Genomic DNA, 19,264 nt, shown 5'->3' with positions numbered 1-19,264 from the left:
TTTTTTACAGAGAGGAAGGGAGAGGGATAGAGAGTTAGAAACATCGATGAGAGAGAGAAACATTGATCAGCTGCCTCCTGCACACTCCCCACTGGGTATGTGCCCACAACCAAGGTACATGCCCTTGATCGGACTTGAACCTGGGATCCTTGAATCTGCAGGCTGATGCTCTATCCACTGAGCCAAACAGGTTAGGGCAGTGGTCGGCAAACCACGGCTCGCAAGCCACATGCGGCTCGCGAGCCGCGGTTTGCAGCTCTGTTGACTAATGAGTTTGCCGACCACTGAATTAGGGCAAAGCTACCAATTCTTAAGGCCCCCAGGGCAGCTGAAACTGTGAAAGTAATTTTCATAGGAGCTCAACACAATCAGTCATAGAAGAAGTATACCTGACAAAAAAGGAAACAAGTTCCTCCTTAGTCCCAATACATTTGGGAAAGAGTTTCTTATGCACCAGAAACGTGCTCAATGGGAGAGAAAAAAAGGAAATGCTAGAATAATAGAACAGGTTAAACAGAGTAGTTACTTTAGCACAAACATCACATTGACCACAGGAAAAAAGTAACAAAAGAACTAGTCTTTTTGTTTATAAGGATAGCTTTTTATCTTGCACAACCAGGAGCTGAACATAAGTTGAAAAGCCATCTAAACAATAGCTTCTAGATATTTTCTTTGATTGAATTTTTGTACTGTCAAGGAAACCATTCCCATTTTGAATCACCTTACCTAATAAAACAAATTTATAAAACAGTATGAATTACAATGTTTTTCATCTACAGATTTGCAGATTATTAGTTACTTCAAATTTGCTTTCATAGAAACAAAGATAATTTAGCTTGACTGCCTTAGGGCAACCTCAGAAATTAACCAAATTAACTTCCTGTCTACTCTTGCCTCTGCTCTTGACATCATTGGATAAAGAGGTTGACCTGTTTGAATCTCTAGTAATCTCTTATACTGTATATGGAAGAGCTAGAGGATTAACCCACTTGATCCCTCTTGACCAGTTGCTTATGCTTCAGCCATTATATTAAAACAGTCCAGAAAGGACTTTAGCTGTGGAGAGGGTCATTTGTAATACTTTGTGAGCATGCCTAGAAATACCTATTCCTTTTCTCACGGTTACAGTTCTGGTGATGCAATAATAAAAGATTTCAAATGTAGACAAAGCTTTTTAAAACAAATAGACAGACACATGATCACATCTATCACAGGAATATGGCCATACCTTCCTGGGCCTCTACCGCTTCTACTGTGGCTGTAAGAGGCAGGAGCAGTGGCATGCAAAAATGAAGACAGAAAACGAGTGAGTAAACCAACAGCAATGCTGCCAGCAGACATCCTAGGATCCCACATTTTAGCATATTCCCATCCATAATAAAAGTCAACTAGTTAGAGAAGCAAGAGGATTATTGTGAAAAACTAAATTGGGGGCAGGGGAAATGTGAGGTAAGGAGAGTTTCTAACATTTTAGGTAGCATGAGAACCTTTTAGCTAATGGCATCTACACCTAAGCCCACTGGGTCAGTCAAGCTGACTACAGAAACCAAGAGTTATGCTGCTTTCCTGATTTTATTTTTTTTCTGCTTTTTACTTTTTATTTATTTATTTACTTTTTTGTTGTTAATCCTCACACGAGGATACTTTGCCATTGACTTTTAGAAAGAGTGGAAGGGAGGGAGAGAGACAGAGAAACATCCATGTGAGAGACACATGGATTGGTTGTCTCCTGCACTTGCCCTGACCAGGATATGGAACTGAGCCTGCAACTGAGGTATGTGCCCTTGACTGGAATCGAACCCAGGACCCTTCAGTCCAAACTGGCTAGGGCGCTTTCCTGATTTTAAGTAGCCAGATGCTATTCACATAGAGTCAAATAATTTAACATTACAACCATTCTTGGGTTTGTAATAGCTCAGATGGCATTAAATGAACTGCTGCTGGGTCCTATTAAAAAAAGTATTTAGCCGAAACCGGTTTGGCTCAGTGGATAGAGCGTCGGCCTGCGGACTGAAGGGCCCCGGGTTCGATTCCGGTCAAGGGCATGTACCTTGGCTGCGGGCACATCCCCGGTGGGGGGTGTGCAGGAGGCAGCTGATCGATGTCTCTCTCTCATCGATGTTTCTAGCTTTCTATCCCTCTCCCTTCCTCTCTGTAAAAATATCAATAAAATATATTTAAAAAAAAAGTATTTAAAATTATTTCTTATTGTTCTCAAGGAACTTATGTGGAGTCCAATTGTCATTTTAAATTACTTAACAACAAATAAAAAGGCCTTTGAATAATATACTGGCATTTGGAAGGAGAGAAAAATGGATTATAAATGAAGGGTTATTTCTTGTCCAGGTGTGGAGTATTAAGCTGGCAAAGGCATAAAACTATTCAATTCTGGATACAATTCATGTACCATCTGGGATTGGAGATACAACAGAAGCTGATATTTCCAACAATGTGACTTCCATTCACTGTGTAAGAGAGCAGCTCAATTACTAAGAAGACCCTCTTCTCCCTCAGTGAGAGAAAAGGAAACCATTAGTATCAATAGGTAAACTTCATTGCATCCTCTGTTAAGACAGTAAAAGCCCTAAAATATGAAAAGGTTATAGGTTGTAGTAGCAAGAACGATCCTATTAAGAGAACCCTGTCAGTTCCACCAATACCAACTTTTAAAAGAAGGCAGAGAAGAATAATGAACAGTAACAGCTTGCCCTGCCTTAGGCTTTATATATCCACAAGACAGGAGAAATGGGAGAATGGAAAGTTAACTTCCTAACGCAATGTGAAAATGGAAACTTGGAATCAACTTATCAAGTGCTTTCATTTGTCAACCATATGTAGGCATGTGCTAAGGCAAAGTCACACCCTAATCTCCTCAAATAGAACAAATAAACTTTCTCAAGAAGACCATAGTGCCTTCAAACAGTATATCGAGTCCAAGTGTGAGGAAGAGAGAGAACAAAGCAATGCCTGAAATTGTATACCGCGTGTTGGCCTAATTAGAGTTTAAAAGCTATGTGGTAAAATATGTACTAGTATTACATTGTTTGGGGACCTCCTAGAATTGCTTTTTGCATTGGGTATTAAGATATCGGCCTGGCTGTCGCTGGTTTGGCTCAGTGGATAGAGCATTGGCCTGCAGACTAAATGGTCCCAGGTTTGATTTTGGTCAAGGGCACATGCTCAGGTCTCAGGCTGGATCCCCAATAGGGAGCGTGCAGGAGGCAGCTGATCAATGATTCTCATCATTGATGTTTCTATCTCTCTCTCCCTCTCCCTTCCTCTCCGAAGTCAATAAAAATATTTTTTTAAAAAGGTATCAGCCTGTATTGAAGGGCATTTTAAGAAGCAGTCATATAAAACTGAAAAACAGACCTTTTTCTTCACTGAAATACAACTTATCCTATATAATAAAACCCTAATATGCAAATCAACCGAACGATAGAACAACTGGTTGCTATGACGTGCACTGACCACCAGGGGGCAGACGCTCAACGCAGGAGCTGCCCCCTGGTGGTCAGTGTGCCAGAAGCCAGGCTCACAGCTGGCGAGCACAGCGGCAGCGGCAGGAGCCTCTCCCACCTCCACAGCAGCTCTAAGGATGTCCGACTGCCAGCTTAGGCCCGCTCTCCTCGCAGAAAGCGGGCCTAAGCCATCATTTGGACATCCCCCGAGGGCTCCCAGACTGCGACAGGGCGCAGGCCAGGACCCCCCTCCGAGTGCACAAATTTCATGCACCGGGCCTCTAGTATACCATAAAATTGACTTGTTTAAAGTGTGCGGTTCAATGATTTTAATGAGTTGTGCAATCATCACTATAACCTATGATTAGAACATTTTCATCACCTTGAAAATAAGCCCATTTCCCTCTCTCATACCTGCCTCTTAATCCTAGATTTGCCTACTCTGTGTATTTCATATAAATGGAATCAAACAATATGTGATTTTAGTTACTGGCTTCTCTCACTTAGCACAGTGATTTTCTTTTATGTTTTATTAATCCTCACCCGAGGATATTTTTCCATTGATTTTTAGAGTGGAAGAGAGAAAGACAGAAATATCGATGTAAGATAAACACATTAATTGGTAGCTTCCTGCACGTGCCCCAACCAGGGCCAAGGCTGGGAAGGAGCCTGCAACCAAGGTATGTGCCCTTGACCAGAATCGAACCCGGGACCCTTCAGTCCACAGGATGATGCTCTAGCCACTGAGCCAAACTGGATAGGGCAACTTTCTGTTCTTTTAAAATAAATATTTATTTTTTATTTATTTATTTGTTTATTTATTATTTGTTGTTGTCGTTAATCATCACCTGAGGCTATTTTTCCATTAATTTTTAGAGAGAGTGGAAAGGGACAGGAAAGACATAAAGAGAGAAACATCGATGTGACAGAGACACATCTATTGATTGCCTCCTGCACGTGCCCCAGGGGGTGGGGGGAGAGATTGAACCTGCAAGCCCTTGACTGGGAATTGATGCGAGACCCTTCAGTCCATAGGTTAACACTAGCCACTGAGCCAAACCAGCTAGGGCAGCACAGCAGTTTTCAATTTCTTTCATCTCATGGCGCACACAAAGTAGTTACTAAAATTCTGTGGCTTACAGGCTTTCCCTAGCGGAAGGGAGTGAGAGGCTACTGACGGCACTGAACTCCAGTTCTGACTGAAGTGAGCCCCAGTTCTGACTGCAGTGAACCCCAGTTCCAGGCGAGCCCCTGGGGACCCACGCTCTTGTGGGGGGAGTCTGGACTCTCGGGCGGAGACTCAGGAGCCGGGGAAGGCGGAGGACTGAAAGTCCGCTCGCGCCAGTGCGCACAAAGGCTGCGGAGGCTGCCACAGGCTTTCCCTAGCGGAAGGGAGTGAGAGGCTACTGACGGCACTGAACTCCAGTTCTGACTGAAGTGAGCCCCAGTTCTGACTGCAGTGAACCCCAGTTCCAGGCGAGCCCCTGGGGACCCACGCTCTTGTGGGGGGAGTCTGGACTCTCGGGCGGAGACTCAGGAGCCGGGGAAGGCGGAGGACTGAAAGTCTGCTCGCGCCAGTGCGCACAAAGGCTGCGGAGGCTGCCACAGGCTTTCCCTAGCGGAAGGGAGTGAGAGGCTCCTGACGGCACTGAACCTCAGTTCTGACTGAAGTGAGCCCCAGTTCTGACTGCAGTGAACCCCAGTTCCAGGCGAGCCCCTGGGGACCCACGCTCTTGTGGGGGGAGTCTGGACTCTCGGGCGGAGACTCAGGAGCCGGGGAAGGCGGAGGACTGAAAGTCCACTCGCGCCAGTGCGCACAAAGGCTGCGGAGGCTGCCACAGGCTTTCCCTAGCGGAAGGGAGTGAGAGGCTACTGACGGCACTGAACTCCAGTTCTGACTGAAGTGAGCCCCAGTTCTGACTGCAGTGAACCCCAGTTCCAGGCGAGCCCCTGGGGACCCACGCTCTTGTGGGGGGAGTCTGGACTCTCGGGCGGAGAATCGGGAGCCGGGAAAGCAGAGGACTGAAGGCACACACGTGCGCGCAAGGGCAAGGCTGACGGGAAGCCAAGACTGAGACTCCACCCCATCCAAGCTGAGCACAGAGGCTATTGCAATTTGGCAAGCCTAATCCTATAAGGCTGTCTCCAGCCCCGGACTTCTCCCAGCATAGACACAGCTGATCTTTACAGCCAACAGGCCTGGAGGTCAATTCTTCCCAGTGATACCAACAACAATAAAGACTTAATTACAACAAGGCTGTACACACAGTCCACAAAGGTGTGCACCAAGAGTGTCCACCTCAGGTTAACTGGGGAGGCAGACCCACTGGGCCAAATTGGAAACCTAGCACACAAATCTACCAACTCAGGGAAGCAGTGAAAATGCGGCGTCTAAGAATCAGATCACAAACAAAAGAAATGGAGGAAAACAAACGACTGGATATAGAATTCAAAACCACGGTTATAAGGCTTTTTAAGAATATCCTAGAAAAGGCCGATAAATATAATGAGACCCTCGAAGAGATGAAAAAGGACCAACTAGAAATTAAACATACACTGACTGAAATAAAAAATATTATACAGAGACCCAAAAACAGACAAGAGGAACACAAAAATCAAGTCAAAGAATTGAATTACAAAGAAGCAAAAAACACTCAACCGAAAAAGCAAAAAGCAAAAAAAAAAAATCCAAAAAGTTGAAGATAATGTAAGAAGACTCTGGGACAACTTCAAGCGTACCAACATCAGAATTATGGGGGTGCCAGAAGAAGAGAGAGAGCAAGATACTGAAAACCTATTTGAAGAAATAATGACCGAAAACTTCCCCCACCTGGTGAAAGAAATAGACTTACAAGTCCAGGAAGCCCACAGAACCCCAAACAAAAGGAATCCAAAGAGGACTACACCAAGACACATCATAATTAAAATGCCAAGAGCAAAAGACAAAGAGAGAATATTAAAAGCAGCAAGAGAAAAACAGATAGTTACCTACAAGGGAGCACCCATACGACTGTCAGCTGACTTTTCAACAGAAACTATGCAGGCCAGACGGGAGTGGCAAGAAATTTTCAATGTGATGAATAGCAAGAACCTACAACCAAGATTACTCTACCCAGCAAAGCTATCATTCAGAATTGAAGGGCAGATAAAGAGTTTCACAGACAAGAAAAAGCTAAAGGAGTTCATCACCACCAAACCAGTATTATATGAAATGCTGAAAGGTATTCTTAAAAAAGAGGAAGAAGAAAAAAGGAAAGATAAAAATTATGAACAACAAATACATATCTATCAACAAGTGAACCTAAAAATCAAGTGAATTAAAAACCTGAGGAACAGAATAATCTGGTGAATATAATAGAATCAGGGGCATAGAAAGGGAGTGGACTGATAATTCTCAGGGGGAAAGGGGTATGGGGGGGTTCATAAAGAGACTGGACAAAAATCATACACCTATGGATGAGGACAGTGGGGGGTAGGTAAGGGCAGAAGGTGGGGTGGGAAATGGGTGGAGGGGAGCTATGGGGGAAAAAAGGAGAAATAATTGTAATCTGAATAAAGATTTATTTAAATAAAAAAAATAAATAAAATAAAATAAAATAAAATTCTGTGGCTTACCAAAAATGTATTTTTTTTGCCGATCTAACAAAAAACATAGGTATAATTTTGATTCATTCACACTGGTCAGCTATTGTGTTGGCTGTTGTCACTTTTTATTTGGCAATCTAAGGGAAAAGAGGTCAGTGGTCTTATCTAAATAGTCAGGTATTGCATGTTTTAAAAATTTTTGTAGCATACCAGTTGAAAATTGCTACCTTAGCATAATGTTTTCAAAGCTTATTCCTACTGAAGCATGTATCACTACTTCATTCCTTTTTATGACTGAACTAGTGGCCCGGTGCATGGATTTATGCACATTGAAAGGAAATTAATTAGAAGAAATATTTTAATATTGCTATTTGCCCTTTCTCTATAATAGAAGTGTGGGAGATGAAAATTAGTAAAATGTATATGAAAATAATGATTAATAAATAAACAATAACATGATATAACAATAAAAACATGATATAAAAAGAAAAACATGATATAAAACTGATAAATTGATTAAACTTATTCTAATACCTCCCTGTATACTGGTACGTGCAATTGGTGCCAGCGAGAGCTTTATATGTATCACACATGTGCGAGTCAACATTTATTTTTATTATTTTTTATTTTAAAAAGTATATTTTTATTGATTTCAAAGAGGAAGGAAGAGGGAGAGAGAGATAGAAACATTCATGATGAGAGAGAATCATGGATCGGCTGCCTCCTGCAAACCCCCCACTGGGGATCGAGCCCACAACCGGGCATGTGCCCTTGGCCGGAATCAAACCTGAGACCTTTCAGTTCACAGGCCGACACTCTATCCACTGAGCCAAACCAGCTAGGGCTATTTATTTTTTTTTTAAATATGTTTAAATTAATTTTTAGATATTTTTATTGATTTTTTTTAGAGAGAGAGGAAGGGAGGGGGAGAGATAGAAACATGAATGAGAGAGGAAACATTGATCAGCTGCCTCCTGCACACTCCCTACTTGGGATCAAGCCCACAACCCATGCATGTGCCCTGACAGGGAATCAAACCGGTGACCTCTTGGTGCCTGAGACAAAGCTTAATCCACAGAGGGTCAATGTTTATTTTTAAATTGCCAGTATGCATCAGATGTACCAGCCAGTCGTTCGGACGGTGGGACAGATGTACAGTCGGTCACTTAGCTTTTTATATATATAGGTAGTATTCCATTGTATGGCTATACCATATTTTGTTTATTCATTCATTAGTTGATGGACATTTGGGTTGTTTCCATTTATTGGCTATCACAATGAATGCTATGAACATTTATACACAATTTTTTGTTTGGATATTTTCATTTCTCTGGGATATACAACTTTGGAGTGGAACCACTGGGTCACATGATAACTATATATGTAATCATCTAAGGAACTGTCAGATTGGCTTTGAAAGGGCTGCACCATTTTACATCCTCACAAGTAGTGTACAAGGGTCCTAATTTCTACACATTCTTACCAACACTTATTACCTTTTTGGTTACAGCTATCCTAATGGGTGTAAAGTGATATCTCATTATAGTTTTGATTTGTATTTCTTTAATGTCTAATGATGTTGAACATCTTTTCATGTGCTTACTGACTATTTTTTGGGGAAATGTCTATTAAATTTTTTTTACCAATTTTAAAATTTGAGTTATTTGGCCTTTCTTTTCAACCATTCTGTGTGTTGCCTTTTCACTTTCTTTTTTTTTTTTAATATATATTTTTATTGATTTCAGATAGGGAGAGGGAGAGAGAGATAGAAACATCCATGATGAGAGAGAATCATGGATTGGCCGCCTCCCGCACGCCCCCCACCGGGGATCAAACCCACAACCCAGGCATGTGCCCTTGACCAGAATCGAACCCGGGACCTCTAGGTCTGCAGGATGACGTTCCATCCGCTGAGCCAAACCGGCCAGGGCTTCACTTTCTTTCTTTTTTAAAAAAAATATATTTATTAATTGATTTCAGAGAGGAAGGGAGAAGGAGAGATAGAAACATCAATGATGAGAGAGAATCATTGATCGGCTGCCTCTGGCACAGCCCCTACTAGGGATTGAGCCCACAACCCAGGCATGTGCCCTTGTCTAGAATCGAACCTGGGAGCCTTCAGACTGCAGGCTGACACTATCTACTGAGCCAAGCTGGCTAGGGCGTACTTTCTTTCTTTTAAAAAATATATATTTATTTCAGAGAGGAAGGGAGAGGGAGAGAGAGATAAAAACATCAATGATGAGTATCATTGATCAGCTACCTTCTACACACCCCCTCCTGGGGATTGAGCCCGCAATCCGGGCATGTGCCCTTGACTGGAATCGAACCCGGGACCCTTCAGTCCACAGGCTGACGCTCTATCCACTGATCCAAACCGGTTAGGACCCTTTTCACTTATTCATGGTTCCATTTGCAGCATAAAAGTTTTTAATTCTGATGTCGTCACTTTATAAATGATCTGTTTTTTTTATCTTATTGTCTTTGTGAATCTTATTCATTTACTGGCTTTCCTCTTTATTTTGGTTACTAAAAAGCTTAGACCACATCTGTGGATGCCTAGTGGTTTTTTTGTTTGTTTTGTGCTCCAATTTCCAAGTATATTTATTTTATTTCACTTGCTGTATGTATACTGTAATTTACTCCAGTCCTCTTGGAACAAGGTGGGGCCTAAATGTGTATATGCTATAAGGTCATATGGGCTATTGTTGATTGAAAGCTCTCCAAGTAAACTTATATGAAAAATAAAAGGTCTTATTTAGCTAATGCTCCAGAGTTTGCCAATGAACCCTGTGGAACTGAGACTTCATCTAAGTGGTAGATGACAAAGAAAGGAGATAAACTTAAGTAGAAACAATTCAATACAACGGGGCGGGGAGGGGGGGAGAGACAAAAAGGCTATGAAACTCTAGTTTGATTTGTTAATGCTTCAGCTCCACTTTTCATGCCCAGAATTAGTCATCCAATAACATGATCTCATGTTTCTTTCCATTGCTTGACCAGATCTATATTAATCTGCCAAACATGAAACTTTTCACTCCAGGGTTCCATAAAGCCCTCTCCTTAGAAGTCAATACCCATATACTTTTTAGAAGGGACACTCTGGTTGAAGAGGTGACAGTGGCACTGGAGTAGGATATAGCTTGTAGACAACTACCACACAGATAGTGATACAGAACATTCCTACTACTCCAGAAGTCCCCTGTGTCCCTTCTGGGCCAATATTCTCCCTCTAAAGGAAGTTCTGACTTCTATTATCACTGATTAGTATACCTGGTCCTGAACATCATATAAATCAGACAGTCGGTGTCTTTTTGGGTCTAGTTTTTTTTAGTTCACCATAATGTCTGTGAGATTTAACCATGTTTGGCATGTATTTGTAATGCTATTTTTTATTGTTGAATAATAGCCCATTGTATACATATGACACATTTATCTATTCTACTATTTATTGATGGACATGTGGGTTGTTTCCCATTTGGGGCTATTACAATAAAGCTAAGGTGAGCATTCTAATGCACAACCTTTGGTGGATATATGCACTAATTTCTCTTTGATAAATACCAGGTGTGGAACTGCTAGGTTATGGGGTAGACATGTTTTGCTTTACTGCCCAGTAAACAGTTTTCCAAAGTGGTTGAACAAGTTGGCCAGTAATGTATCTAGTTTCTAGTTCTCCACAAACTCACCAACACTTGGTATCATCAGTTGTTGTTTTTTATGTTTCACAAATTTGCGTGTCATTCTTGTGCAGGGGCCATGCTAATCTTCTCTGTTTCAATTTTAGTTTATGTAATGCCAAAGCGAGTACTTATTAGTTTTTCATTGTGATACTCTCTTCTGTGACGTGCCAGTTAAACTCTTTGGACCATTTTCAAAACATTGGTTGCATTTTTCTTATTGAGTTATAGTTATGTATTATATTCTGAATACAAGTCCTTTGTCAGACTATGTATTGCAAAAATCTCCCAATGTATGGTTTGCCTTTTCCCTTTCTTAATCATGTATTTTTGTGAATAGAAATTCTTAATTTTAATAAAATTTAATTATTTTTTCTTTTAAGGTTAGTACTTTTTGTGTTCTATTTAAGGGCTCTTTATCTGCCTCAATGCCTATTCTCCATTCTTTCTCTTAGAGGAATTTTACTGCTTTTACCTTTTACATCTAAGTTGTAATTCATTTTGAATTGATTTTTTGTATATGAAGAGAAATATATAAGTGAAATAAGATTAATTTCCCCCCAGTAGAACATCCAGTTGCTCCAGTAACATTTGTTAAAAGAAGTCCCAATTTAAAAATTATTTTATTTTTTAACTAAAGTATAGTTGACATTTAATCGTATATTAGTTTCAGGTGTACAACATAGTGATTCTACATTTATATATCTTATGAAGTGATCACCATGATAAGTCTAGTAACCACCTGTCACCATACATAGTTATTACAATATTATTGGTTATATTCCGTGTGTTGTACATTGCATCCCTGTGACTTATTTATTTTATAATTAGAAATTTGTACCTTTCTCCCCCTTCACCTTTGTGCCCCTCTCCTCCCCCTTCCCTCTGGTAACTATCAGTTTGTTCTCTGTATCTATGAGTCTGTTTGTTTAGTTTGTTAATTTTTTTAAATATTCCACACATAAGTGAAATTTTATGGTGTTTGTCTTTCTCAGTCTGACTTATTTCACTTAGCATAATACCCTCCAGCTTCACTCATGTTGTCACAAATGGCAAGATTTCATATATTTACTGAGCGAGCCCCAATTTTTCATTTTAAGTGACTGCTAGGTAACAGGAGCACCCCTTCCTTGAAAGGAACATTCCTCATACTCACCTGTCTCAATAGTCTGCTTTCCCCCTGACAGGACACCCAGAGGAAGTGTCCCTGTAGGAGTCAGGCCCTTGAGAGTCAGCACACTCTCACTTTCTTCCCTGCCAAGGAAGAGCAAAGCCCTGGGTTAATGCCAGGTGTCCACCACTCAGCAATTCAAAGGTACTTAAAGGAAGATATGATGCATAGGGATGGAGAACAGGTTTTCCTTCTCCCTACCCCTTCCCTGAACCAAAGAAAGGGATGTTTTCTCCAAATATTCCAATTTTAAAGTATCTGCCAGGTCTTGCTTTTCAATTAAGGACACTCAGTAACCAGGTGCTATTCTAATGCTTCCCATATATTATCTCATTTAATCCTCTTAATAACCATATAAAGCAGGTTTTGTTTTTAATCACTCTTTTATAGACAAGAAAAATGAGGCATAAGATCACACAGCTAAGAAGAGGTAGAGCCAGGATGTATGCATAGGTAACCTGGCTCCAGAGTCCACACTAAACCACTACATTTGAGTTCATACCAAGTGAATGTTTACCAGAACATTGCTAGTCATTTTAACATATAGATCTGATTCTAATCTGCACCTGACTTACAGTTCTAATACCAAATTCTAATTCTAAAACTGCTGTTCCGAAACCAGCTTCTAATGTACTCTCAAAACGCTTTTATTCCCACACTTCGACGACAGACATCCTTACCGAAGAATTGAAAAGACTCGTGCCATCTTCCCAATGGCTCTGATTTTATTCCTGATGATCTCCTTTCGAACTGCAGTGATGCCTTTGAAAATACAAAGATTCGTAAATTAAAGGAATGTGTTAACATATTAAGTTTAAAAAATACAGGACGAAGCATCTTTCTAAGTTAAAGAAACTGTCATTAAAAAAAAAAAGAAATCAAGGCTCAAGTTTGTTTAAATAAAAATCCCAGGAAGTTCTGAGGAGCAAGAGAAAAAAATAACCACAAGAGAAAAAGATGAAGTAAAAAATGGAGGGGCCACATGGGCACATCTGTGAGAGGTAGGAACTTATTTGAGGTTCTGAAATGTAGAACACAGAGAAGAGTGTAACACACACATATAAACAAAGACAGTTGCTACAGCAAAGATCTCTTTTGAGAATGTTGTGGCCACCTTAGGATGCAGGGTTTGGCCTGCGAATGGCAAGTGATGATTTGAGCAGTTGTCTTCTGCACGTAAACACAGCACTCAGGCGCTCTCCAGAACTTAGTGAGGGCTAATTTCACTCTATAATTGTCACTTACAACTGGCGAGAATTTCCTACCATTGACAACTGCGCAGTAAAATCATGATGACGGGTTGAGGCTTTTCATAAACAACATCACAAAAGTTAATGCATGATTTAATGGCCTTTTCTCGTCTAAGATTCAGAAAACAAGGTCCAGCATGCACCATGTGACAACACTCAACAGCCAGAAAAAGAAATGTGGCCTCCCCCTCTTCACAGGCCCTCCCCTCTCCCCCGCCCCACATATTCCCCAACTCTCAATATCCTGCAGGATCATACAGCAGGTCCACAGAAAACATACACATCAAAACAGAAAGGGAGGATAAAGACCCTGTCTGAAGGTGTTCAACTACAACTAAAAAAGTCTAACAGACTTTTTTGTGGGACAGACAGTGAATATTAAGCTCTTAACACATTTTAGTATGATACCTTTCTGATAGCTTGAAATGTAGTGATCTTCAGGGAGAAGAGACACCAAGAAACAAGGAGATGAAGATAGGAATATGGGAAGAACATTTAAGTTTACATGGAAGAGAGAAAAAAAAATCAAAGTGAAATGCAATGGGAGAAGTAGGCTGTTATCTTTATCAGCTCAGAAAAGAAACCCCTGGCATCCTGACAGAATGTTCAGTTATGGATTTCTTGTCAGTCATTTTCCACTTCTTAAAATTTATGGTTTTACATTAATTCACATCTATTATTATCCAACATGTTTCATCCCCAGAGATCATGAAAATAAAATTAGGACCCCCCCCCCCAAAAAAAGATTTTTTTTGTAGACCAAATGACATTGAAAACAAGAAACAAAAACAAAGGACAGAACAAACAGCTTACAAACCTCTTAATAAGAGCATTACATTTTTTAATGGATTCAATATATTCCCATATCTTTCTAGAGATATTACAGTTTTTCCTTTTTTAAGTTTTATATTTTCTTCAGAATCTCAAGTTTATTCAAGTTCCTTTTTGCTGTTGTCTCTTAGAGACCTTCCTGAGCGTCTGGCAATCCTTCATGTTTGCTCATGATTAAGAGTGAGGGACTCAAAAGCTTTCAGAGTTGGTGGATGGACTGTTGACTTGGAGCTTTAGATAGAGTGATCAGATTGGGCCTATTTTAGAGAATTCTCCTCTCTACCAGTATTGAGTATGCATGCATATAGTCACTTATTTCAATTCTTTTGGTAAGGTACTGATGCCTCAATTGCACGGTATCCCCCCTCCAGAAATTGTTTGGTTTATCTTTTAGAGATTAGCCTCCAGACTTGGAGAAGAGGCAGTTGCTCACTAGCAACCAGGACTTGAACTGCCTTTCCAAAAGCTTTCATCCAGTCTCCTTATTTAGGCTCAGTGCCCATCTCCCTTCTCCCACCCAACCCACAGGCCCCAATTCTCTCAACTGGTGCTACCAATTCCTTTGCTTTTTGAGGATTCTGTGCTGGAGCTCAGCATTCCCCATTAGTAAGTTCAACTTGAGCTTTCATGAATCAACAAAGTCAGTTAATAATAATTCATTTTCTAGCTTCAGAAAGTGCTACAAAAATCTCTGGGTTTGTAGGTTTATAAGTTTCTTAACTTTTAAAAAAAGTCCTCAACCAAAGACCTGAAGAGAGAGAGAGACAGAGAGAGAGAGAGAGAGAGAGAGAGAGAGAGAGGAGAGAGAGAGAGAGAGAGAGAGAGAGAGAGAGAGAGAGAGAGAGAGAGAGAGATCCATTGGCTGCCTTCTATATATGCCCTGACTGGGAATTGAACCAGCAGCAACCTTTCAGTGTACAGGACGATGCTCAAGCAACTGAGCAACTGAACCACTCTGACCAGGTATTTTCTTAACTTTTGTTATTGTGAAGTATGATAAACATACAGAAAAGTAAACAAACATATAACCCAGTGATTTATTAAAAAGCAAATACCCATATAATCACCACTCAGGTCAATAAATAGAACCTTGCCAGCACCTCAGATGTCCCCCTTGGGCCGCTCCTAATAATTATAGTTTCTGTCTTCTCCCCAAAAATCATTCTCTTGAATTTCACTGAAATCATCTTCTTACTGTTATTTATAGTTTTACCATGTAAGCATGCATCCACAAGCACTCGTTTTCATTAACTTTAGGAAATTAGAACAATCAAATATGCAATTCTGTCCAGCTTCTTTTGTTCAACATAGTAAGATTCACCCGTGCTTTTCCTGTTGCTGTAGTTCAATGTCATTATTGTATACAATTCCACTATTTAAATGTGGCCCAGCCCTAACCAGTTTGGCTCAGTGGATAGAGCGTCAGCCTGTGGACTGAAAAGTCCCAGGTTCGATTCCAGTCAAGGGCATGTACCTTGGTTGCGGGCACATCCCCAGTAGGAGGTGTGCAGGAGGCAGCTGATCAATGTTTCTCTCTCATCGATGTTTCTAACTCTCTATCCCTCTCCCTTCCTCTCTGTAAGAAGTCAATAAAAATATATTAAATAAATAAATAAATATGGCCCAACTTATTTCTCCTTTTTTTTTTTAAAAAAAAAAATATATTTTATTGATTTTTTACAGAGAGGAAGGGAGAGGGATAGAGAGTTAGAAACATGGATCAGCTGCCTCCTGCAACACCCCTTACTGGTAATGTGCCCGCAACCAAGGTACATGCCCTTGACCGGAATCAAACCTGGGACCCTTCAGTCCGCAGGCCAATGCTCTATCCACTGAGCCAAACCGGTTAGGGCTTATTTCTCCCTTTTACTATCAGTGGTCATTTGGGCGTATTCTAATCTTTGGCTATTTTGAATTAGGCTACTGTGAATATTCCTGTGCATTTCTCTTCACTGCATGTATTTCTGGTAAGTATATTTCTAGAATGAAAATGTTTAGTTATAGAGTACATGTATGTTCAACTTTGGATAACAGTTTGGCATTATCTACTAAAGTGGATGTTACCAATTTAAACTTCAGGGTCTGACATTCCTGCTACTTCACAACCTGGCCAACATTTGGTGTTATTCATCTTTAATTTTAGAGACAATCTGGTGGGTATCTAAAATCATCCATTGTTTTAATTTGCATTTTCACAATTACCAATGTGGTTGAATCTCTTTTCATATTTTTCTGGACATTTGGATATCCTCTTTTGTGAAGCGCTTGTTCAAATCTCATCTTACTGATTTCTATGTAGTTCATTATATATTTCGGCAAGTCCTTTCTTGGTTGCACTGCAAATAGCCTCTCCCAATCTTTTTTCAAAAATACTTTTATTGATTTCAGAGACAGGAAGTGAGAGGGAGAGAGAGATGAAAACATCAATGATGAGAGAGAATCACTGATCGGCTGACTCCTGCACCCTCCCCCACCCTCACCCCAGGGATCAAAACCGAAACCTGGGCATGTGCCCTGACCGGGAATCGAACCATGACCTCCTGATTCATAGGTAGGTGCTCAACCACTGAGCTACCCCGCCTGGGCTCCTCTCCCACTCTTAACAGTATTTTTTGATAAACACAAGTCTTTACTTTTAACATAGTTCAAGTTATTAATAGTTCCTGTATGGTTAGTGCTTTTTGCATCCTGTTTAAGAAATTTTCCTCTAACCCAAGATCATGAAGATATTCTACAATATAAATACTAGAAGATTTATTGCCTTTCATATTGAATGTATTGATCCATCTGGAATTTACTTTTGTGCCTATAATATTATAGGGTCAGGTTTAATTTTTACTCAAATAAATATCCTCAATCTATGAAAAATACTATCATTTCCCTACTACTCTGCAGTGCCACGTCTGATGTAAATCAAGTGTCCATATATGTGTGGATCTATTTCTGGATTCTCAAGTCTGTTTTAGTACTTGTCTGTCCTTGCACTAATAATTCTAATTACTCTAGCTTTATAGTAAACCTTCATATCGTATAGAACAAATCCTCTTACCTTATTCTTCAAGATTTAAGCTATTTCCATATGAACTTTAGAATCTAACCTTAGCATTTCCATATAAAATTTAGAATAAAATTGTTGATATTTGACTATGAATCCACTTATCAATTTGGGAATAATTTATACCTTTCCAATACTGAATCTTCCAATAATCTATGAATATAGTATTTCTTATTTAAATCTCTTTCAATTTCTCTAACAATATCTTATATTTGTTGCTTAGGTATCACACAGCATTTGTTAAATTTATTGTAAACAGCATACTAAATTTTTTTCATTTTGTTCGTTGCTGGTAAATAGGAATACAAATGATTTTACTGATTTTTTGTCCAGCAGCTTTACTACCTGCATTTATTGATTCTAATAATCTATAGACTCTCTTAATTCCCTGTACACCTTCATAGCAATAATGAGTTTTATTTCTTCCTTTCCAATCTTTATATCTTGTATTTCTTTTTCTTGTCTTACTGTATTGGATACAACTTCTAATATGATATGGCATAGAGGTACTGACAGCTGGAACCTTTGTCTGATTCCAAACACTAAGGAAAGCTTTCAACACTTCACCATATGATGTTTGTTATAGTTTTTTTGTTTTGTTTTTTGTTTTAATATATTTTTATTGATTTCAGAGAGGAAGGAAGAGGTGGGGCGGGGGGAGAGAGAGAGAAACATCAATGATGAGAGAGAATCATTGAACGGTTGTATCCTGCAGACCCCTCACTAGGGATTGAGCCCATAACCTGGGAATGTGCTCTGACCAGGAATCGAACCATGACCTCCTAGTTCATAGGTTGATGCTCAACCACTGAGCCATGCTGACCAGGCTGTTAGAGGTTTTTATTAATCTACTAGAGACCCAGTGCATGGATTCGTGCACCAGTGGGGTCCCTAGGCCTAGCCTGCATGGATTGGGCCAAAACCAGCTTTCCGACATCTCCTGAAGGGTCCTGGATTGCAAGAGGGCGCAGGCCAGGCTAAGGGACCCCACCTGTGTACGATCGGGGCCAGGGAGGGACTGCAGGAGGGCTCCAGGCGTGTCCGGCCCATCTCACCCAGTCCCAATCAGCTGGACCCCAGCAGCAAGCTAACCTACCCGTTGGAGCATCTGCCCCCTGGTGGTCAGTGTGCATCATAGCAACTGGTCGAATGGTCAAATGGACACTTAGCATATTAGGCTTTTATAGAGAGAGATTTGTCAGATTAAATCATTTTTCTCTCTCTCTAAAAAAATATGACTTCTTCACTAAACCTCGTTAAAGAAATCCATTGTAGCCCTAGCCGGTTTGGCTCACTGGATAGAGCATTGGCCTGGGGACTGAAGGGTCCCAGGTTCAATTCTGGTCAAGGGCATGTACCTTGGTTGCAGGCACATCCCCAATGGGGGGTGTGCAGGAGGCAGCTGATCGATGCTTCTCTCTCATTTATGTTTCTAACTCTCTCTCCCTCTCCCTTCCTCTCTGTAAAAAATTAATAAAATATATATATATTTTAAAAGAAATCCATTGTAAATGAAAGATGAAACTTATCTAATGCTGTTTTTACATCTACTGAGAAAATATATTTTCTCTTTTTTTCTGTTAATGCAGGGAATTATTGTGGTTGATTTTTTTAAGTAACAATTTTATTTTAGAATAGTTTTTGTTGTACATAAAAGATGTGAAGATAATATAGAGTTTCCTTATACCCCACACTCAGTATCTATTATTATTAACTATTTTCACTCTATATATTCCAGTATATACTGATTGAATTTTGAATGTTAAATCTTCTAAGATTTCTACTCGTAGAATAAATCAATTAGGTTGGGCAGCATAAATCTTTTATGTATATTGTTAATTTCAATTTGCTTAAATTTTGTTTAGGATTATTAGATCTATATTAATGTCCTTGTCATGTTTTAGTATCATAATCATACCGGCCTCATTAAGTAAGCATATCTTTTTTATTCTTGGGATAATTTCGTGTTAAGATTTATGTTGTTTCTTTCTTAAATATTTGGTAAATGTGTTGAAGTTTTCTGCACCTGGCATTTTCTTCATAGAAAAATTTATCATTACAAACTTTATTTCTTGGTAGGCATGTGATTATTATGATTTCCTATATTGTTTTCATTTGGGTAAGTTTATTTTTCTAGGAATTTATCCATTTCATGTAAATTTTAAAATTTATTGGTATAAACTTATTCTTATTTTCTTAATGTGCATAGGATCAGTACTGGCACTGAGTAA

The 19,264-nt window shown here is 39.8% G+C and overlaps 1 protein-coding gene across 6 annotated transcripts in view; it reads right to left on the bottom strand.

Moving 5' to 3' along the window:
* PPP3CC (protein phosphatase 3 catalytic subunit gamma) overlaps positions 1–19,264 on the bottom strand; it is a 107,031-nt gene that overhangs the window by 3,196 nt on the left and 84,571 nt on the right. For 5 of the 6 annotated variants that reach the window (XM_080675933.1, XM_080675935.1, XM_080675931.1 and 2 more), the window contains exons 11-13: positions 12,578–12,659; positions 11,883–11,980; positions 1,229–1,258 (exon numbers count right to left, since the gene is read on the bottom strand). In XM_080675933.1, the coding sequence (XP_080532059.1) occupies positions 1,229–1,258; positions 11,883–11,980; positions 12,578–12,659 (210 nt within the window). Of the gene's footprint in view, positions 1–1,228; positions 1,259–11,882; positions 11,981–12,577; positions 12,660–13,555; positions 13,583–19,264 lie in introns of all 6 variants that reach the window. The other variant, XM_080675930.1, reaches the window with a different exon arrangement.

The sequence above is a fragment of the Plecotus auritus genome (genome assembly GCF_963455305.1).
Source record: "Plecotus auritus genome assembly, chromosome: 6".
Taxonomy (NCBI): Eukaryota; Metazoa; Chordata; class Mammalia; order Chiroptera; family Vespertilionidae; genus Plecotus; species Plecotus auritus.
This window is presented reverse-complemented; position numbering and strand designations above follow the sequence as displayed.